The following is a 23502-nucleotide window of genomic DNA, read 5'->3' as shown; positions in this document are numbered from 1 at the left end:
GCTTTATGCGTTACGTCTGAGCTGTTTGCGTTACGTGTGGGTAAAATGCGTTAAGCGTGAGCTGTATGCGTTACGTGTGAGCTGTATGTGTTACGTGAGAGCTTTATGAGTTATGTGTGAGCTGTATGCGTTATTTGTGAGCTATATGCGTTATGTGTGAGCTATATGCCTTATGTGTGAGCTATATTCGTTACGTGTGAGCTGAATTCGTTACGTGTGAGTTGTATGCGATACGTGTGAGCTGGATGCGTTACGTGTGAGTTGTATGCGATACGTGTCAGCTGTATGCATTACGTAGACTTAAACTAAGACTTTAAACACAGATAACTTCACTATTATTTCACCATTTTAAATGAAACAAAGCGCAGTCTACGCCGCTTTTGGAGCCCCACCTCCGATCTTTGTTTACCAGAGTTTGATTGAGAGTTTTAGTATCTTAAAACACTTCGACAAACCTTTTCACAATAAGGCCGTTTGACGGCGCACTGTCAAAACAGTTTTTTGGAAATAGGCTTGTCGAAATGTTTGATGAAACCTTTCACTGTATCAAACTCTGGTTATGAAACAAAAGCGGGGCTCATTAAGCGACATATACAGACCTTTGTTTCATTTAAAATGATGTTATAAAAGAAAAGTTGTGTGTTTTAAGTCTTCATTTTAAGCAGAATGTTGCCTTCCGACGTAGCATATGAAGTAATTTATCACGTGGTATACCCACACTGGGGCCACCTGTAAGGTAAAAACACGGCCCATTTCCCCGACTTTCCCCGGTGTAACCCCGAACCTTGGGGCCATGGTAATAATTGACTGGTGCATAGAATTTATGGACAATAAGAATTACTGATAACAAGATTGTAACCGTGTTTTTAATAGCTGAAAGTGCAAAAAATATTTAAATGATTGGTGAGTACTTAATATAAATATTTAGTGCGATCTACTATCATCTCATAAGATAGAAATACGATGCTTTCTGCACCTTTCTTTCAAATAAAACTCAGTATCCTTCATAAGAACTATTGTTCTCGACATTTATTCATCCTTTTTTTGGTATATTAAACAATTGTTTTAATTGTGGTATCTCTTATTAGGGAGTAAGAGTGCATCTTTAATGCTTGCAAATGTGGATACAGGATTGTGTCACCTTAGTGCAATAACTCATTATCTGCTTCTATTTTCATATGCAGTTATTGAGTTATTGCAATAAGGTGACGCAATCATGTATCCACATTTTTCCATCGAATGCTTTTAAAGCTGCACTTGTTTTGACATTTTTATTTTTTATTTATTTTTTGTCTTGGAACGAGCCATTCTATTTTTAAGTGCATTTTTCTTAAACCATTAGTATCCGTTTAAGCCATAAAACATTATTTTTCGACCGGAAATATGAAAATCAACGATCTGATTTTTTGTCAGCAGTCTTACATCATTGGTTGGCAGATATTAATGCAAAAATTTGCTCTTTACAAGATAAAAAATAAAAAAAAGGTGTTAAAATGGTCAATCTATGAGAGAGCAGCTTTAAGTTCTCTTCTACCAAGTACCTTGTTTTGCCTCTCTTATCGGAATAGTGCGTTTATAGTCGTGCGTACAAGTTTTATATAGTTCATGTATTGCTATTTAAACTCATTTATTCTGAGCTAGCTATACCGACTGATAAATTATCGTTTAAACTCAGGTAAGTTGATTATTTCAGTTTGACGATGATGACGTCATTGTCCAACAATTGAATTTACCAAGTCACGTAAATGTAGGCTAATCAACGAAATAGAGTGTACGGAATTCTTGACTCGGAGCCATTACTTGATATAAACTGGTCGTGCTATAGCAATCTGGTATTTTATGCATACCGCCTCAACTTGAAGTATTGATCACGGATCGATACTGTAATTCATCGTTTAAGATTGGCAAATATACCAACGTTAGCACATAAACTATCGTACTTTCGGTTTTGAAAATTGAAGAAGGAAGTTTAAATAATCTCCTTTGTCAACGTTAGTTTTATTGTTTTTGTGTGAGATGAAGCATGTATCGAGTGTTTAAAAGGTACGTTTATAAACATTGTTGCATTGTTAAGTGCTATTAGTATTCATTGATTCAATTATAACCTGATATTTCGACGATGATTTAACGTAAACTGATACATGTACTTCATACTTAGCTTTGAGTCAAAAATAATTTTCAAATATTGGAAACATTTTTGGGCTTTGTTATAATGACCATAACTGTCATTCTGTAGACAGATAGATCGTTTATTATATGGAGAACATAACATATATACAGCAAGTTTAATTGGTACAAATATACATTACAAATGTTCAATAATACATTTTTCTATATACACAAAAATGGAAAAAAATATTTACATACGCACAGTAAATGGCATGCTGGTTTTTAAGTTAATTGATAAAGACGCTGATTCCCGCTAAGTAAGTAAGGATAATTACTCAATTATCAAAAAAATAATTTATTGAGTAATTGTTTATGGTGTCTGGTTTATTTGTTTATAATTGCAGATTTTTAGAACTTAGAAGCGGAAGCAAAATTTTAAATTCCAAACTGCATAAGTTTAATCAAATTGTAAATGATTTTAATTATTTGGATATACAAATGTAGAACCAGGTCAATTTATATCCGTCTTTAGAAATATGTATCTTGTTCTACTAATTATACAAATATTTGCCATTGTAATTAAGACCTAGATTTATAACTATGTCACAGCGGCCCGTTTTAATAGATATCTTATTTCAGCTTATATATTAAAGCTGCACTCTCACAATTTGACAGTTTTGACATTTTTTTTCATTGTCTCAGAATCTGCTCATTTTGGCTTAAAGCTTAAGTGGCGCTTATAGCCATAAAACATCAATTTTCAAACGTAAATATAAAAAACCCCTGATATATGCTATCCTATCAGCAGTCTTATATCTTATCTCTGGTTTCCAGACATGAACGCAAAAATGGCTCATTTCAAGATAATTTTATTTCAAAAAAATGTCAAAAGATTAAAAATTGTAAGAGTGCAGCTTTAAGTAATGATTAACATATTTGTGTCATAGTTCCCTTTATTTGTTTTGTGGATTGAAATTTAACCAGTATTTAAAAAATAACACATAGTTTTTGAAATACTACATAGTTATGCGCAATTATCAAATTAAATTAAAGAAGAACACCGCCAGCCATTCCGTTCAAGCAAACAAACTTCCCTTTTATATTCAAACTACTTCTTCCATATATTTCAACATTTACAAGCGACCACATGTTGTTACGACTTGTTTTAATATTATCTGCACCAAGATTGTAATATACACTCTTGAGCAGTTTTGAGAAACATGATACATGAAGAGAAGATACTATATTCAAGTATCTTAATGGCTTTTAAACAAGTTTATGCATACATACTACTTTAAACCATTTAAAGAAGAATGCCCTGTACTTCGCTTTCTTGGAAATTAAATACCGTGAAAGGGGGCACATTACAGGTTGATGCGTTTTTTTACTACTTTATTATATTTTACTCATTTTTTATCAAAACAAAAAAACCCTTATGATTCTTGTACAAATAAACAAATATCAGCCTTTATAAATAACCATATTATTACCTACGTGGCTAAGAATTCCCCAGGTAAAAAAAGAGGCAAACTCTCGCTGACATTTTTAGCTGAACACAAAATACATGTTTTGTTTTTTTTCGTTTTGATACCTGTCAAATGAGTAACAATTAAAGCCATAAAACATTAATTTTCGAACGTTAATATGAAAATCTGCGATCTGATTTTTTCTCCAGCAATCTGTTATCATTTGTTTGCAGTTGTCAAAACGTTCAATCTATGAGAGTGCAGCTTTAATAGAATGTATTATAATAGTTCCTTACATATAACCCGGAGTAAAGCTATTTAATTCGAGGCTATGGCACATTCGGAACACTTCGGCCTTTTTCCATCGAAAACAACATCGGATAAGGACGGTTTACAATGTCGGACATCTTTACATTGCAAAAAGATCGCAGTGTAATTTCAGTTTAGCCATTAAAGATTCGCTCGTACTCATAAATAAGATTTACCATAATTAATATTAAATACACAGTTACAATCTTGTTATCAGTAATAAATATTTTTCATAAATGCATTATTGAGTATGTAATTAAAGGTTTATCAATCAAAATTGATGTTTATTATACATGTGTTTGTATTGATTTCGAATAAAAGTGCCACTTTAAACGTAATGACTTTACTCTCTTTGGAATCTTAATTATCTAGGCAAAATATACTTTACCAGCAATCATTTTAAACTTAGATATACAAAATACACGTTCATACATTACAATTAGTTAATACTATTATCTAAAATTTTACGAACTACTTATGCTGAAGTACCAGTATTCTTCCGGTGTAGTTATAGATGGAAAATTGCCGAGGAGTTCCGAATTACTATAGTATGGTGATCGTCGTTCTTTGTAAAACTGATTGAAGGGCATGCTTTGCTAGATTCTTTTGCAAACAGTGGTGTAAGAGCTATTTACTAAGAATATTTGGAATTCCTTATACTTTACAGCTTAAATTTATAGAGGAGAAGAAAGCACAAAATGAACACCAAGAGGGTAGCAAGCAACATCGTCAAAAAGTTGAAATCAAGGCCAGATGGGATAAACCCAATCATTGACAAACTCAAAGGTGAGTTTCACTTGGATGCCAATTACGATGGTCAAGCTCTGACAATTGGAGCACAGCATACGGACATACTGGATTTAGCTGTGCTATATCTCCAGTACGCAACAAAGGAAATACACAAAGATGTTTCAGTTACGCTGGGAAAGGATGGTTACGTTATATGGCAGTTTCGAGGGAAAACTGCACATATTGGAAGATGCTTGTTTAGGAAAGAAATTGATGAAATGGCGAAAGGTGATGACGAAGTGCAAGCTGAAATGTTCACTGAAGACATAGAAATTAAATGTATCCATGACCAGTACAAAAGAGTTAAAGAAAAAGTCCAACGAGTTATCAGCCAAATCAAAGATTGCAAAAAAATAGTTGTAAAAGTGGGAAAAAGGGACGAAAGATTAGCCAAAAAATTTTGCAATAACTGTCAAAATGATACTTTTTGCGCCCTATACGATGAATCGATAACATTTTGGGGTCGAACAAAAAAACAATGTAATGAAGGGAAAGCAATGTGGGAGAAGAACCCGAGTGGTTCAAAGAATCAAACTGAAAAAGAAACAAAACCTCCAACAAGTCTACCGGGCGCGGGAGCAACACCAAGAGCAGAAACATCCTCCCCATTAATTCCATCAGCACCGCCCGAGGACGAGGTGGCCGATGCTGGGAAATCAGAGCACACTGATCAAAAAGGCAAGAAAGATAGTGTTAATGGGAAAGAGGTAAAAGATGAAAATAAAACACCAGCAACAATCCCACAAGGAGCAGATGCTTCACAAGTTACTTCAAGATTGCCTGGTAAAACAACGGGCTCAGGGGACAAAAGTCAATATACGTTCAAAGTAGGTAACCTCAGAGTCATCGTGTACAAACTGTCGATCACAGAGACCAAAGACATCGACGGCATAACAAATGCTGCGAACGAGCGAATGATGCACGGAGGTGGTGTGGCGTACTACATATCGAAAGCAGCCGGGAAGAAGATGGATGATGAATGTAAGAAGTATATAGATAAACACGGTCTGCTGAAGGTAACTGAGAACTATGTATCGGGTCCTGGAGATATTAAATGCAAGGGGATAATCCACGCTGTCGGGCCTCGATGGTGGGATTACAAAGACCATTACGACGATTGTGCCAAAGACCTGCATATGACAATAGTCAACATTTTGGAGGCTACTAAGAAGAGGCAGTGGACTTCTGTTGCTTTGCCCGCAATTAGTTCAGGTAATTGTTTTATTAAACCTGCAAATCATTGGCATTTTGTTCAAATGTTAAAAGTAATTTTATAAAATCATGCGCCCCGAAAGAAACAATAAAATGCCTTTTAGTAGTTCTTTGTTATGTCCTTCAGTTTTTTCTGAATTGTTCAAACTTTAATGCTGTCGAATGAGTTAAGTAACGCTTGAAAATGATTTATTTCACCTACTTTTATTAACAAACCAAGCAACAAATGGCATGTACTCATTTGAACAGAATTGGAAATCCAAGCTAAATTGAATTTTCAATAGCATTTCAAACGCTTTCTGACAAAATCTAGCGTTTTTTTGTTACAAACATTAAAGTATTATTAACACGAGAGCTGTAATTTGAACTTAATATCATGTTTTTTCATTTAATAATGATTTTATTTAGGCCTCTTTGGAGTCCCTAAGGAACTATGTGCGGAGATGTATATAACGGGATTCGCTGCCTTTGCAATGAGAGACACAGGAAGTGTTAAAGATGTTCACTTTCTCGACCTTAATGAGGACATTCTTAACATGGTGAAGGAGGCGCATGCTAAATGGGTGAACGAGCCTACTGCTCTTGACTTTAAGAATGCGTGACGGAAGTGGCGGACCTTGCCGAATTTTGGCAATCTATGGCGAAGATATTGCCGGCGTGTCTGTTGGAAACGCGATGTCATTTTCGATTCTGCTGTCAACGTCTGCACTTGTTTTGAATTTACTGTCATAAATAATGACTCATTTTCCCACAACGATGAACATGTAACGCATATTATTCAAGATAAAATTATTTTAGCAACCTTTAGTCATAACATAACTATTATCTTTATTCATAGCATTGTAACTATTATGACTTTTTTACATTTGTAATGTATCAATAAAGGATCTTTGCATACAGCAAAATACATTACCTTGTGCATTACTCACAGCTTTATGCGTAACGTATGAGTTATATGCGTGACGTGTTGGCTATAAGCGCCATGTCTGTGCTCTATGCGTTTGTTTGTGAGATATATGTATTACGACCGAGCCATATGCATTACGTGTGAGCTGTATGAGTTGCGTGTGAGCTGTATGCTTTACGTGTGAGCTGTATGAGTTGCGTGTGAGCTGTATGCTTTACGTGTGAGCTGTATGAGTTGCGTGTGAGCTGTATGCTTTACGTGTGAGCTGTATGAGTTGCGTGTGAGCTGTATGAGTTGCGTGTGAGCTGTATTAGTTGCGTGTGAGCTGTATGAGTTACGTGTGAGCTGTATGAGTTGCGTGTGAGCGGTATGCTTTACGTGTGAGCTGTATGAGTTGCGTGTGAGCTGTATGCTTTACGTGTGAGCTGTATGAGTTGCGTGTGAGCTGTATGAGTTGCGTGTGAGCTGTATACTTTACGTGTGAGCTGTATGAGTTGCGTGTGAGCTGTATGCATTACGTGTGAGCTGTATGAGTTGCGTGTGAGCTGTATGCATTACGTGTGAGCTGTATGAGTTGCGTGTGAGCTGTATGCTTTACGTGTGAGCTGTATGCGTTATGTGTAAGCTATGTGCGTAACGAATGAGCCAAATATGTTTCATGTGAGCAGTATGCGTTATGTGTAAGCTGGATGCGTTATGTGTGAGCTATATACGTTACATGTTAGCTGTATGCGTTACGTGTGAGCTATATACGTTATGTGTGAGCTATATGCGTTACGTGTGAGCTGTATGCGCTACGTGTAAGCTGTATGCGTTACGTGTGAGTTGTATGCGTTATGCGCGAGCTATATGCGTTACGTGTGAGCTGTATGCGTTACGTGTGAGCCATACTTGCTACATTCTAGCTGTATGCGTTACGCGTGAGCTTAATGCGTTACGTGTGAGCTGTAGGCGTTAAGTGTAAGCTTTATGCGTTATGCGCGAGCTATATGCGTTATGTGTGAGCCATATGTGTTACATTTGAGCTGTATGCGTTACGTGTTAGCTATTTGCGTTACGTGTGTGCTGTTTGAAATACGTGTGAGCTGGATGCGATACCTGTGGGCTTAATGCGTTACGTGTGGGCTATATACGTTACTTGTGGGCTATATGCGTTACGTGTAAGCTATATGCGTTAAGTGTGAGCTATATGCGTAACGTGTGAGCTGTATGCATTACGTGTGAGCTTGATGCGTTACGTGTGAGCTGTGTACCTTACGTGTGAGCCATATGTGTAACGTGTGAGCTGTATGCGTTACGTGTGAGCTGTATGCGTTACGTGTGAGATGTGTGCGTTTCGTGTGAGTTGTTTGCGTAACGTGTGAGCTATATGCGTAACATGTGAGCAGCATACGTTATGAGTTAGATATACAGTATGCGTTACGATTGAGCCATATGTGTTACATGAGAGCTGTATGCGTTACGTGTAAGCTATATGTATAACGTGTGAGCTATATGCATTACGTGTGAGCTGTATGCATAAAGTGTGAGCTGTACGCGTAACGTGTGAGCTGTATGCGTTACGTGTGAGCTATATGCTTTACGTGAGAGCTATATGCGTTACGTGTGAGCTCTATGCGTTACGTGTGAGCCCTATGCGTTACATGTGAGCTCTATGCGTTGCGTGTGAGCTCTATGCGTTACGTGTGAGCTATATGCGTAAAGTATGAGCTATATGCGTTATGTGGGAGATTTTTTCAGTACATGTGAGCTGGATGCGTTATTTGTGAGCTATATGCGTTACGTGTGAGTTGTATGCATTACGTGTGAGATGTAGGCATTATGTGTGAGCTGTTAGAGTGACGTGTGAGCTGTAGGTATGACATATGAGCTGTATGCGTTACGTGTGAGCTTAATGCGTTACGTTTGAGCTATATTTGTTACAGGCGAGCTTTATGCGTTACGTGTGAGCTGTTTGCGTTACGTGTGGGTAAAATGCGTTAAGCGTGAGCTGTATGGGTTACGTGTGAGCTGTATGTGTTACGTGAGAGCTTTAGGAGTTATGTGTGAGCTGTATGCGTTATTTGTGAGCTATATGCGTTATGTGTGAGCTATATGCCTTATGTGTGAGCTATATTCGTTACGTGTGAGCTTAATTCGTTACGTATGAGTTGTATGCGATACGTGTGAGCTGGATGCGTTACGTGTGAGTTGTATGCGATACGTGTGAGCTGTATGCGTTACGTAGACTTTAACGAAGACTTTAAACACAGATAACTTCACTATTATTTCACCATTTTAAATGAAACAAAGCGCAGTCTACGCCGCTTACGGAGCTCCACCTCCGATCTTTGTTTACCAGAGTTTAATTGAGAGTTTAGTATCTTAAAACACTTCGACAAACCTTTTCACAATACTGCCGTTTGACGGCGCACTGTCAAAACAGTATTTTGGAAACAGGCTTGTCGAAATGTTTGATGAAACCTTTCACTGTATCAAACTCCGGTTATGAAACAAAAGCGGGGCTCATTAAGCGACATATACAGACCTTTGTTTCATTCAAAATGATGTTATAAAAGAAAAGTTGTGTGTTTTAAGTCTTCATTTTAAGCAGAATGTTGCCTTCCGACGTAGCATATGACGTAATTTATCACGTGGTATACCCACACTGGGGCCACCTGGAAGGTAAAAACACGGCCCATTTCCCCGACTTTTCCCGGTGTACCCCAATTGACTGGTGCATAGAATTTATGGACAATATGAATTACTGATAACAAGATTGTAACCGTGTTTTTAATAGCTGAACGTGCAAAAAATATTTAAATGATTGGTGAGTACTTAAATATTTAGTGCGATCTACTATCATCTCATAAGATAGAAATACGATGCTTTCTGCACCTTTCTTTCAAATTAAACTCTGTATCCTTCATAAGAACTATTGTTCTCGACATTTATTCATCCTTTTTTTGGTATATTAAACAATTGTTTTAATTGTGGTATCTCTTATTAGGGAGTAAGAGTGCATCTTTAATGCTTGCAAATGTGGATACAGGATTGCGTCACCTTAGTGCAATAACTCATTATCTGCTTCTATTTTTATATGCAGTTATTGAGTTATTGCAATAAGGTGACGCAATCATGCATCCACATTTATCCATCGAATTCATATAAAGCTGCACTCTCACAGATTGAACGTTTTGACAACTTTTTTTTATTTTTTTTTTGTCTTGGAACGAGCCATTTTATTTTTAAGTGAATTTTTCTTAAACCATTCGTAGTCGTTTAAGCCATAAAACATTATTTTTCGACCGGAAATATGAAAATCAACGATCTGATTTTTTGTCAGCAATCTTACATCATTGGTTTGCAGATATTAACGAAAAAAAATGCTCTTTACAAGATAAAAAATAAAAAGGTGTTAAAATGGTCAATCTATGAGAGAGCAGCTTTAAGTTCTCTTCTACCAAGTACCTTGTTTTGCCTCTCTTATCGGAATAGTGCGTTTATAGTCGTGCGTACAAGTTTTATATAGTTCATGTATTGCTATTTAAACTCATTTATTCTGAGCTAGCTATACCGACTGATAAATTATCGTTTAAACTCAGGTAAGTTGATTATTTCAGTTTGACGATGATGACGTCATTGTCCAACAATTGAATTTACCAAGTCACGTAAATGTAGGCTAATCAACGAAATAGAGTGTACGGAATTCTTGACTCGGAGCCATTACTTGATATAAACTGGTCGTGCTATAGCAATCTGGTATTTTATGCATACCGCCTCAACTTGAAGTATTGATCACGGATCGATACTGTAATTCATCGTTTAAGATTGGCAAATATACCAACGTTAGCACATAAACTATTGTACTTTCGGTTTTGAAAATTGAAGAAGGAAGTTTAAATAATCTCCTTTGTCAACGTTAGTTTTATTGTTTTTGTGTGAGATGAAGCATGTATCGAGTGTTTAAAAGGTACGTTTATAAACATTGTTGCATTGTTTAGTGCTATTAGTATTCATTGATTCAATTATAACCTGATATTTCGACGATGATTTAACGTAAACTGATACATGTACTTCATACTTAGCTTTGAGTCAAAAATAATTTTCAAATATTGGAAACATTTTTGGGCTTTGTTATAATGACCATAACTGTCATTCTGTAGACAGATAGATCGTTTATTATATGGAGAACATAACATATATACAGCAAGTTTAATTGGTACAAATATACATTACAAATGTTCAATAATACATTTTTCTATTTACACAAAAATGGAAAAAAATATTTACATACGCACAGTAAATGGCATGCTGGTTTTTAAGTTAATTGATAAAGACGCTGATTCCCGCTAAGTAAGTAAGGATAATTACTCAATTATCAAAAAAAATATTATTGAGTAATTGTTTATGGTGTCTGGTTTATTTGTTTATAATTGCAGGTTTTTAGAACTTAGAAGCGGAAGCAAAATTTTAAATTCCAAACTGCATAAGGATAATCAAATTGTAAATGATTTTAATTATTTGGATATACAAATGTAGAACCAGGTCAATTTATATCCGTCTTTAGAAATATGTATCTTGTTCTACTAATTATACAAATATTTGCCATTGTAATTAAGACCTAGATTTATAACTATGTCACAGCGGCCCGTTTTAATAGATATCTTATTTCAGCTTATATATTAAAGCTGCACTCTCACAATTTGACAGTTTTGACATTTTTCATTGTCTCAGAATCTACTCATTTTGGCTTAAAGCTTAAGTGGCGCTTATAGCCATAAAACATCAATTTTCAAACGTAAATATAAAAAACCCCTGATATATGCTATCCTATCAGCAGTCTTATATCTTATCTCTGGTTTTCAGACATGAACGCAAAAATGGCTCATTTCAAGATAATTTTATTTCAAAAAAATGTCAAAAGATTAAAATTGTAAGAGTGCAGCTTTAATTAATGATTAACATATTTGTGTCATAGTTCCCTTTATTTGTTTTGTGGATTGAAATTTAACCAGTATTTAAAAAATAACACATAGTTTTTGAAATACTACATAGTTATGCGCAATTATCAAATTAAATTAAAGAAGAACACCGCCAGCCATTCCGTTCAAGCAAAGAAACTTCCCTTTTATATTCAAACTACTTCTTCCATATATTTCAACATTTACAAGCGACCACATGTTGTTACGACTTGTTTTAATATTATCTGCACCAAGATTGTAATATACACTCTTGAGTAGTTTTGAGAAACATGATACATGAAGAGAAGATAATATATTCAAGTATCTTAATGGCTTTTAAACAAGTTTATGCATACATACTACTTTAAACCAAGAATAATGCCCTGTACTTCGCTTTCTTGGAAATTAAATACCGTGAAAGGGGGCACATTACAGGTTGATGCGTTTTTTTACTACTTTATTATATTTTACTCATTTTTTATCAAAACAAAAAAACCCTTATGATTCTTGTACAAATAAACAAATATCAGCCTTTATAAATAACCATATTATTAGTTACGTGGCTAAGAATTCCCCAGGTAAAAAAAGAGGCAAACTCTCGCTGACATTTTTAGCTGAACACAAAATACATGTTTTTTTGTTTTTTTCGTTTTGATACCTGTCAAATGAGTAACGATTAAAGCCATAAAACATAAATTTTCGAACGTTAATATGAAAATCTGCGATCTGATTTTTTCTCCAGCAATCTGTTATCATTTGTTTGCAGTTGTCAAAACGTTCAATCTATGAGAGTGCAGCTTTAATAGAATGTATTATAATAGTTCCTTACATATAACCCGGAGTAAAGCTATTTAATTCGAGGCTATGGCACATTCGGAACACTTCGGCCTTTTTCCATCGAAAACAACATCGGATAAGGACGGTTTACAATGTCGGACATCTTTACATTGCAAAAAGATCGCAGTGTAATTTCAGTTTAGCCAGTAAAGATTCGCTCGTACTCATAAATAAGATTTACCATAATTAATATTAAATACACAGTTACAATCTTGTTATCAGTAATAAATATTTTTCATAAATGCATTATTGAGTATGTAATTAAAGGTTTATCAATCAAAATTGATGTTTATTATACATGTGTTTGTATTGATTTCGAATAAAAGTGCCACTTTAAACGTAATGACTTTACTCTCTTTGGAATCTTATTTATCTAGGCAAAATATACTTTACCAGCAATCATTTTAAACTTAGATATACAAAATACACGTTCATACATTACAATTAGTTAATACTATTATCTAAAATTTTACGAACTACTTCTCTGAAGTACCAGTATTCTTCCGGTGTAGTTATAGATGGAAAATTGCCGAGGAGTTCCGAATTACTATAGTATGGTGATCGTCGTTCTTTGTAAAACTGATTGAAGGGCATGCTTTGCTAGATTCTTTTGCAAACAGTGGTGTAAGAGCTATTTACTAAGAATATTTGGAATTCCTTATACTTTACAGCTTAAATTTATAGAGGAGAAGAAAGCACAAAATGAACACCAAGAGGGTAGCAAGCAACATCGTCAAAAAGTTGAAATCAAGGCCAGATGGGATAAACCCAATCATTGACAAACTCAAAGGTGAGTTTCACTTGGATGCCAATTACGATGGTCAAGCTCTGACAATTGGAGCACAGCATACGGACATACTGGATTTAGCTGTGCTATATCTCCAGGACGCAACAAAGGAAATACACAAAGATGTTTCAGTTACGCTGGGAAAGGATGGTTACGTTATATGGCAGTTTCGAGGGAAAACTGCATATATTGGAAGATGCTTGTTTAGGAAAGAAATTGATGAAATGGCGAAAGGTGATGACGAAGTGCAAGCTGAAATGTTCACTGAAGACATAGAAATTAAATGTATCCATGACCAGTACAAAAGAGTTAAAGAAAAAGTCCAACGAGTTATCAGCCAAATCAAAGATTGCAAAAAAATAGTTGTAAAAGTGGGAAAAAGGGACGAAAGATTAGCCAAACAATTTTGCAATAACTGTCAAAATGATACTTTTTGCGCCCTATACGATGAATCGATAACATTTTGGGGTCGAACAGAAAAACAATGTAATGAAGGGAAAGCAATGTGGGAGAAGAACCCGAGTGGTTCAAAGAATCAAACTGAAAAAGAAACAAAACCTCCAACAAGTCTACCGGGCGCGGGAGCAACACCAAGAGCAGAAACATCATCCCCATTAATTCCATCAGCACCGCCCGAGGACGAGGTGGCCGATGCTGGGAAATCAGAGCACACTGATCAAAAAGGCAAGAAAGATAGTGTTAATGGGAAAGAGGTAAAAGATGAAAATAAAACACCAGCAACAATCCCACAAGGAGCAGATGCTTCACAAGTTACTTCAAGATTGCCTGGTAAAACAACGGGCTCAGGGGACAAAAGTCAATATACGTTCAAAGTAGGTAACCTCAGAGTCATCGTGTACAAACTGTCGATCACAGAGACCAAAGACATCGACGGCATAACAAATGCTGCGAACGAGCGAATGATGCACGGAGGTGGTGTTGCGTACTACATATCGAAAGCAGCCGGGAAGAAGATGGATGATGAATGTAAGAAGTATATAGATAAACACGGTCTGCTGAAGGTAACTGAGAACTATGTATCGGGTCCTGGAGATATTAAATGCAAGGGGATAATCCACGCTGTCGGGCCTCAATGGTGGGATTACAAAGACCATTACGACGATTGTGCCAAAGACCTGCATATGACAATAGTCAACATTTTGGAGGCTACTAAGAAGAGGCAGTGGACTTCTGTTGCTTTGCCCGCAATTAGTTCAGGTAATTGTTTTATTAAACCTGCAAATCATTGGCATTTTGTTCAAATGTTAAAAGTAATTTTATAAAATCATGCGCCCCGAAAGAAACAATAAAATGCCTTTTAGTAGTTCTTTGTTATGTCCTTCAGTTTTTTCTGAATTGTTCAAACTTTAATGCTGTCGAATGAGTTAAGTAACGCTTGAAAATGATTTATTTCACCTACTTTTATTAACAAACCAAGCAACAAATGGCATGTACTCATTTGAACAGAATTGGAAATCCAAGCTAAATTGAATTTTCAATAGCATTTCAAACGCTTTCTGACAAAATCTAGCGTTTTTTGTTACAAACATTAAAGTATTATTAACACGAGAGCTGTTATTTGAACTTAATATCATGTTTTTTCATTTAATAATGATTTTATTTAGGCCTCTTTGGAGTCCCTAAGGAACTATGTGCGGAGATGTATATAACGGGATTCGCTGCCTTTGCAATGAGAGACACAGGAAGTGTTAAAGATGTTCACTTTCTCGACCTTAATGAGGACATTCTTAACATGGTGAAGGAGGCGCATGCTAAATGGGTGAACGAGCCCACTGCTCTTGACTTTAAGAATGCTTGGAAATACCATGATACTGCTGGAACCAAAACTATGCGCAAAGCAAAAGGTACTTCTTATTATTATTCAAAATTAACAGACATTATACAACACATCACATTGCACACATATGTAAACCTATCATTTAGATATTTATAAAAGTTTTTGTTATTTGTATAATATAATATAATACTTGTTTTTTAAGTATTGGTAAATGAGTGGTATTGAACACAAACGGAGCTAACATTTGCCCTGTATACAATAAAACATTCGTATTAGAAATAACCACGTTTTTGTCCTAATATTTTAAACCCAAACGACAAAATTCGAATGTCATGTTTGTAATAAAAACGGTATTCATGTTTCAGAGTCTACACCGGACATCACTTTCGTGAAGGAAACATTAACAAAACAAAAAAAGAGAAAGTTTGAATATTTAGTTGCCGGCGGGATTCAGGTTTACCTATATACCGGATCCGTTACCGACATGGAAGCGAAATACGACGCCATCACTTGTCCATGCAATGGGCGATTGGCCAGTGTCATTGCTAAGAAAGTTGGAGCTGACTACAACAAACAAACTGCGAAATACGGGTTCGTTATTATAGTTTATTTTACATGTTTTTATGTTAGCGAGTCCGACAAAGTGTGCAGGTTACAGACACATTGTCGAATTCCCTTTCACGGATTAAGACCGTACTGTGTGATGTGAGATCATATGAAGATGTTACTGGTAAGGCGTCATAACACTCGATTATCTAACCTTCTTCTAATAATATAATTTCTCACGTTTCGTTGGTAATAATTTGTATACTCTATTTTGTGGATTTTTAAAAAAAAATTGTGTTTATTCCCATGGGTTACTTCATAATGTATGTGTAATATATAATTCAATTCTCAACAAAGAACTTTGTCAAGAATAACCAAAGAACCCCGTATTTGGGACAAAAGCCAAGTCCCATACGACTCACGATATTGTAAAATTTGTTTTACTATTTATTGATGGCTGGCAATTATAATTAGTCTATTTGATTTGAGAAGTGAAAGGGATTGTTTTATTATGATTTTTTTCTCAAGTTAATGCATACTTTGATAAGATTTACCTTTTCCGTTTTTTACTTTATTCAGGATTGTTGGAATAAGAGTGAGGTTTTGAACTGCAAATTGTTTTAATCCCAAAGTAAATTTACATTATACTGACCGTTCAAAGGCGGAACCTAACAATCCTTGAACACACCAAGTGTTTATGAAGTATATATACACTGTGTTGTTTGTGGAGTTTTGTGCTGTTGTTCCATGTTTCTTTTTGTGATTTTTTTGTTTTTGTGTTCTATGTCTTTGACGTTTAACTTGTTTCATTAAACGGGGTTAATGTTTAAACTTTTGGCTACTGAGCTTGTTTCTGTAGATTTTCATATAAATACGATTACTTGTGTTCTTATGTTTTTTAGTCAAATTCGAGAAGGGGAGATATTCCACATCAATGGTGGAAAAGGTTTATTTGCAGGGACAAGTATCATTCATGTCCAGTTTACAAGTTCTCAGTACGATTTTTCCAAGCAATCCCTAGCAAGCTTGGAGGGAATGACGACATCTTTATTCGAATATGCAAATGAGAAAGTCAAGTCATCAGTCTTGGCTTTATCGATGTTAGTCCCAGGTAAGTTATTCATGATGTAATAAAAATATGCATGCTTTATTCAACCCTTTTCTCTTGAGAGACATAATTCAGAATTACAAAAGACACGAGCTTATCTTTAAGGTTGAATTCTTTGGTTTTGTGACCTGGTTTGATGAAACCAAATTGCGCTTTCATAAATTCCAATCCACACGACCAACCTAGGTCCCGTAAAAGAAGGAGGTTTAAATCTGGCCCTAGACCAAACAAACAGTAAAGAAAACAACCATAGCTTTGTACAAAGACTGAGTATTTCTTACCTGTTGTTTATACATCAATCTTTGTACAGCGCTATGAACATAGATATCAAGGAAACTTATTAACTTTAAACATATATCCTTGAGAATTAATTGTCAAGTGGTTATAACAGATGGTCGTATAAAGATGTTTTATTGTGTCATGGGATCAATGATAAGTGCCTTAGGCCGCTTAGTACATTTTCTTTGAATAGCAAAATCGTAAGTGAAGAGTTTGGAATGGCCGGGAAATGGAGGTGTCCGTCCCGTTCGGCCAAATTTGACTGTACATAAAACTAGAATTTGTCTTTCATAGTCAAGCAACAATAGCTATGGTATGTAATGCTTTGCAAAACATTTATTGCATATCGAATAATAACACGTTTTCATTGTTACAGAACAAGCTGCAACAGATGATCGATTTCTGGTTGCTGTTATTGACAATTTCATAAAAGTAATGTTGACCTGTGCAAAAATGGCAAAGAAATTGAACATCAAAGAACTGCACATTCTTGATGTAAATGAGAACCGTGTGAATATCATCAAAGTGGCGATTAAAGGGTTCACGAATCCACAGCATGACAAAGCTAATAGCAGTGAAGCATATGGAAAGACCATTGGAGACGACTTTGGAAGTTCATCTTATAAGTCTGGTCCCCCTCAGGCATCGATGTATCCCGATTTGAAAAATGGCTGGATTCCACATAATCCAAGCAAAGAGAAAAATGTGGTTCATCAGACTGGAAACAAAGAAACGTCACTAAAAAAATTCACGGATAAATCATCTACCTGTATCTGTGAAATTTGCAGCGACAGCAAGCGAACAGGATCGAAGAAATTTGATAATTGTCGGCATATGATATGCGACATTTGTGCTATTGCAATGAAATCTGGATGCACTAAATGTAAATCATCCAGTAAAGGATCGAGGACAAACTCGCCGGTAGGAATGAAATGTGCAGTTTGCTTTGACTCTTTCCAGTCTTTGGTCAGTCTACCGTGCGGCCACGAATATTGTAACTCCTGTGTGGCTAAGTTATCAAAACTAACACCAAGGTGTCCCGAATGCCAGAAACCATTTGGTATCATCACTGGGAACCAACCAGACGGTAAAATGCTATACAGAGAAATAAAAGAGTCGCTACAAGGCTTTGAGGAGTGTGGAACAATTGAAATATTCTACGAGATCTTTTCAGGGAAACAAAATGTAAGATAAGTGGGGTTTGTTATCAATGTCTTGTCATGCTAGGCATTAAAGCTTCTGAAGTCAGTTTTATAAAACCGGTTAATTGTTTGGTTCGGTTAAAGTTAGTCGAAATGTTTATATAATCCAATAAGGTTTGTGAACCAATCTAATTGCTTGCATGTGCGAACTAACCACACTATAACATGCGGAGAAGTTTTAATACAATTGGCCCCTACTTGAGAGCTTCTCAATATACTCTATTACTAGTGTACTCTTTGTTTTAATACGTCTTTGTGAATAGCATTAAATATTACTTAAGACTTTATTTGGGATAAATATACTGCATGTGGTTTAATACATTTCCTCCCCTTGTTTCCATTTTCCCTTTAAGCATAGTGGGGACTTCATATTTCGTAACCCTACATTATCAGCTTTGGTTGTGATTATAATGATCCTGATTATGCTTTACTAAAGGCCAAAAACAGAACTGGATATCTATAAACTTGAAGCTCATGAAAAAAACCCGGGAGCAGTCCGGAGTAGCTCTGAAAGAGTAAGGCCGCACGACAATAAAAAAATTAACACACAAACAGACAACTAAGTAAACCCCATTGACATTAAAAAATCGCCATCAATCATGTAAACATAACACGTCCATACCATAGGATTCCTATTTATATAAGTGTAGTTAAAACTTATGTAATTTTACAACGGTTGTGAAACAAGCAATTGCAACTTATATTAATCATTTTCGTTGGCACGATGTTGCGCGAGAGTGTGGTCTTGTGATGTGTGGGAAACCGGAGTACCCGGAGGAAACCCACTTGTCCGACTTGGTGATCACAAACCAAACTCACTTGCGCCCATGCCGGGTATCGAACACGGGTCGCCTAGGTTAGAAGCGAGTGCACTAACCACTGCGCTAACCGGACAGCCTAATATAATTGTACATTTTTACTTCAGGCAAAGCATCCAAACCCAGGAGCTCATTACAGCGGCGTTCAGAGATTTGCATTTCTTCCAAATAACCAAGAAGGTCAGCGCGTTTTCAAGCTGTTGAAGAAGGCGTTTGATCGACGCTTGATATTCACTGTCGGAGATTCGAGAACTACAGGAAAGGAGGGGGTTGTCACATGGAATGACATTCACCATAAGACACGGCCTTCCGGTGGACCTGAACAGTAAGGCTTTTTCATAACTCGTATTATTTAGATAAAACATGTTGAGCTTAATGTTGTTAAGAACATATTTTCAGGCTTGTTCTAAGATATTCAAATTCCTGTGATTTCTCATTCTTCTGCCTTTAATCTCTGTCCATATCCACCGATCTGTGATAACGATGTGACTGTACAGGCCAAAGTGTCGAGGAAAAACGCAAAATATCAAAAGGTTGCAAGGGTACCGTGGCTGTCCTTTGGGCGCATCTGCAGTTTTTCTTCGTCATAAGACGCAACGAGAGCTTAAGTGTGGGTTCAAAAGTAACCAATGTGTTATATAAATACTCTTTGGCTGTAAGCGTATAGTAGGCAGCATCACACGGGCCCAAACCGCCAGGGCCCCAGTACGCGTCCCGGGAATTCCTTTCGGATACCGTTCTATTTGGACGGAATTTCGGGTCGGGCATGTCAATGGCTAATACACCCGTAGGAGTATCCTGCAATGTGCATGAGAGTAACTCATGAGGCCGTTCGATTGTGCAAATCATTCAAGACGCCTCTTTCAGATCCCACTATCAGCAGGATTACGTTAAAAGTGCGTCTTATACAAGGGCGCCGACAAACTATAAAAGGGACCGCGCGGGCCCAGTCGAATATGTGACTGGTGCATAGGGGCCGTAGTTTCCCGATATGGGACTATAGCATGAGCTTTGAAGTTTGCCGCAACGCTATTCTATAAGTATGAGTGTTTTGGCGTCAACGTGTATGTAAATCAAGGTGTCTTCTTACATAAGATAAAGTGCCTTTCAGTCTCAAACATGGGACAGGTGTAGAGACGGATAAAAAAGAATGTTTGACAGATCTCAACTGCATGACTGCTATCCTGAAGGACTTGTTTTTAATCAATTTACTGCAATTTTGTGTATACAACGTGATAAATTGCGTCCAAAATGCTATGTCCGAAGGCAATATTTTGATTTGAATACTTTAAACAAAGAATACTTCACTATTTCTTCACCATTTTAAATGAAACATATCGCAGTCTACGCCTCTTAAGGAACCAAACCTTCGTTTTTTTACCAGTATTTGATTGCGAGTAAGTTTCCTAAAACACTTCGACAAACTTTTTCACAATACGGCCGTCTGACGGAGCACTGTCAAAACATTATAATGGAAACTGGTTTTCGAAATGTTTGATGAAAGGAATGACTTATCAAATTTGGAAATAAATCAAAGGCGGGGCTCTTTAAGCGGCATAGACTGACCTTTGTTACATTTAAAATGGTATTTCAAATGAAAAGTTATATTTGGGTTAAGTCTTCATTTAAGCAAATATTTGCTTTCCGACGTAGTATATATCACTTGGAATACACACACTGACTGCTATGACTTGATTGACTACTACTATTTTTTTATGAATTACAGCTTTGGTTACCCGGATCCGACATATCTATCCAGAGTTCTTGAAGAGCTAGCTGCCAAAGGTGTAACAGAATAACAGAAGATTACTAAATGCATTGGCATGGCGACAGACGATATCCCCTGAAAGAAGTCCCCCAATATCACATAAAACGTGCCATGTTCATCTTCGAAAATTATTTACAATTTGTATGTACTTAATCAATTGTATAATTTTATGGCATTTAACAACATTTAACAACATTTAACACATTGTTAAATAATGAATGATATTTTGCCCCTCTACTTAATCTTACGGTGAGGAATTTGTCGGAGTGGGGGTGGGGTGGAGGGTTTGGTCCTACACTACCATCCGTTTGTATCCACTGTCACTTACAACATTTGCATTGTTTTCACACTAATGTTTTATCACTTTTTGAGGAACACGTTCTTTTAATGGTTAAATTGGACGGATATTTTTTTTTGCTTTTAAATAATCAACAGGACATACAAAATGTGTTAAGGTGCAAATGAGCAACTATCATTATCTTATGACATTTTGTGTTTGGTCTGCTTTTTTGCTTTGTTAACTATAATCTGCATTTAATTGATGTTGTACTGAACATTATTTAGCCTGTAAATCGGACTGTTTTCTTCTCACCATTTAAGTAACAGGCAATACAGTAAATTTGAAATTTGTTTGGCTTGATTTTGTCTCAACAGTATCATGCAGTGTTTATTCTGCTTTTCATGTCAACTTCTTGCTGTTACTACAACATTGATTGTTAAAATTTGTTGATTTGTTACAGTCAAGTAATAAGAAAGGTCAGCTAAAATTGTGTACATATATATTTGAAGCATTTATTATACGTACAAATATTGTCAATCAAATTGTTTAGCATTGTATTTATAACTGCAAATTGTGTTGCCATTTTCCCTTATTATAATTTGTTCTCTGTACTATATAAAGTCTACCCTCTCAATACTATTTCTTACTTTACGTTTTATCATTAAAGTGACACTCTTATTCAAAATCAATACATACACATGTATAACAAACATCAATTTTGAGTGATAAACCTTTAACTACTTACTAAAAATGCATAATGAAAAATATTAATTACTGAAAACAAGATTGTAACCATGTTTTTAATAGCAGAAAGTGCAAAAATATTAAATGATTGGTGAATGCTAAAATATTTACTGTTGTTTACTATAGTCTCATAAGGTTGAAATACCGTGTTTTATGCTCATTTCTTTCAAATTAAACTCGGTATTCTTCATGAGAACAATTGCTTTTGAAATTTCTTCATCCTTTTCGCAATATTAAAACAATATTATTAATTGTGGTTAATGTTATTTGTGAGTAAGAGTGCATCTTTAAACAAATTTCTGTGTGTAGTAATTAATTAAATGACCATCTTGTTGTGATATAACCTTAATGATATGTGTTATATTATTTAAAAAAATCCATCTTTTTTAACGTTTCATTCTTAAAACGTTGATTATATGTCTAACTTATAATATCGTGTAAAGAGAAGCATGTATATGATTAAGTTACTTTAATAAATACTTGGAATTTTGAATCATTAAAAAGATGCAAACAATGAACATGCATTAAAAATGGATTAAAGGGGCTGTACTCCGTAAGATGAAATAGCGAAAAAAAATAATAAAAATGGTCGAAAACTGACGTAAACTTGGTATCGATGTGTAAAATGCATTGAAACTGAAGTACCACAGTTTTGTTCGTATGTTTCCATTAGAAAAGATTACTAGGTATGTCTACCTAGAAGAATTTGTTCCTTATGCGTGATTGGCTAGTCGATGTTATCACGTGATTTTACCAAGTCAGGTATATAGCTTAAATATTCCAAATGGATTGGCTAAGTCTGCGTAGCACAGTGGATACAACACTGGACTGCAATTTTGGCGACACAGGTTCGAACCCAGTCTCCGTCACAATTTTTTTTTTTACATTTTTTTTTTTTTTTTTTTACAATTATGATATCAAAGAGTAAAACATTATTTTAAATAATTGTACTGAGTTCGTTTTGGGGTCAATCTGGTGTACAGTCCCTTTAAAACCAAAATTGCATAAAGGCAGTACTTGTTAAACTGAGTTTTCTTCTACAAAATTTGAGTTTAGCTCTTGAAATATGAATAATGCTTTGTACTTAATTTGAGACTAATTGTAATAACATAAACTTGTTTATTACATAGTTATTTCGAATTAAACTAAATTGTGTATCATTTTTAATTGCGTCGTTTTTATTATGACAATGATTTTGTATAATTGTTACTTGACTCATTTTGGGTGAAAAATGTTAAAAACAATAAACAAAATGAAATAAACACACGGGACTGGAAAAAAAACCAGACATTATTTTGATAGCAAGGTAAATGTTATGAATTATCGACCTCAAAATTCTAAACAAAACTTATTGCATTGCAATTAGAAATTAGCAAAAAATATGAGGATTTACATTTTATCGCAGGATAAGTTTGTCTCATTGTCAAAGTATTAGTATAACGTTGCTGACAAGACGTTTAGACGCAGACAATGTGCGGTGTTTGCAAATAACATGCGGACTGTCGGCTGCCTCATGGTGGCCATTGGGTAGCATGTACTTCCTGAAGTAAGAGCAACGGTCCTGGAAACCCAAGTTTGGACAGGTGGCGTTAAATGGCCT

At 35.6% G+C, this 23502-nt stretch overlaps 2 protein-coding genes across 3 annotated transcripts; both read left to right on the top strand.

Moving 5' to 3' along the window:
* Window positions 1–1924: 1924 nt before the first annotated feature.
* LOC128202989 (uncharacterized) lies at window positions 1925–6771 on the top strand. The gene is made up of 3 exons (XM_052904205.1): window positions 1925–2043; window positions 4552–5885; window positions 6294–6771. Exons 2-3 carry the CDS (start codon window positions 4583–4585, stop codon window positions 6485–6487), a joined length of 1497 nt encoding a protein of 498 aa, XP_052760165.1. The 5' UTR covers window positions 1925–2043; window positions 4552–4582; the 3' UTR covers window positions 6488–6771.
* A 3837-nt stretch (window positions 6772–10608) lies between these two features.
* On the top strand, window positions 10609–23018 carry LOC128202988 (uncharacterized). Of its 2 annotated transcripts, none has more exons than XM_052904202.1 (8): window positions 10609–10744; window positions 13244–14577; window positions 14985–15224; window positions 15523–15748; window positions 16606–16814; window positions 17467–18275; window positions 19218–19435; window positions 20837–23017. In XM_052904202.1, the coding sequence occupies exons 2-8, from the start codon at window positions 13275–13277 to the stop codon at window positions 20907–20909; spliced, it is 3078 nt and encodes a 1025-aa protein (XP_052760162.1). In that variant the 5' UTR covers window positions 10609–10744; window positions 13244–13274; the 3' UTR covers window positions 20910–23017. The 2 variants fall into 2 exon arrangements, with proteins under 2 accessions (XP_052760162.1, XP_052760163.1); XM_052904203.1 differs by having other exon boundaries at window positions 10614–10744; window positions 13257–14577; window positions 20837–23018.
* The last annotated feature ends 484 nt before the right edge of the window (window positions 23019–23502 follow it).

This window comes from Mya arenaria, chromosome 9 (genome assembly GCF_026914265.1).
Source record: "Mya arenaria isolate MELC-2E11 chromosome 9, ASM2691426v1".
In the NCBI taxonomy this organism is placed as follows: Eukaryota; Metazoa; Mollusca; class Bivalvia; order Myida; family Myidae; genus Mya; species Mya arenaria.
The sequence above is the reverse complement of the archived record's forward strand: the minus strand, read 5'-3'. Positions and strand labels throughout refer to the sequence as shown.

Bases quoted from the DNA above. Each gene is read 5' to 3' on its own strand.
- LOC128202989 (XM_052904205.1), top strand. From the start codon at position 4,583: ATGAACACCAAGAGGGTAGCAAGCAACATCGTCAAAAAGTTGAAATCA. The intron at 5,886-6,293 runs GTAATTGTTTTA...GATTTTATTTAG, and splicing joins TTTGCCCGCAATTAGTTCAG to GCCTCTTTGGAGTCCCTAAG.
- LOC128202988 (XM_052904203.1), top strand. From the start codon at position 13,275: ATGAACACCAAGAGGGTAGCAAGCAACATCGTCAAAAAGTTGAAATCA. The intron at 15,225-15,522 runs GTACTTCTTATT...TTCATGTTTCAG, and splicing joins AACTATGCGCAAAGCAAAAG to AGTCTACACCGGACATCACT. The intron at 19,436-20,836 runs GTAAGGCTTTTT...TATGAATTACAG, and splicing joins CCTTCCGGTGGACCTGAACA to CTTTGGTTACCCGGATCCGA.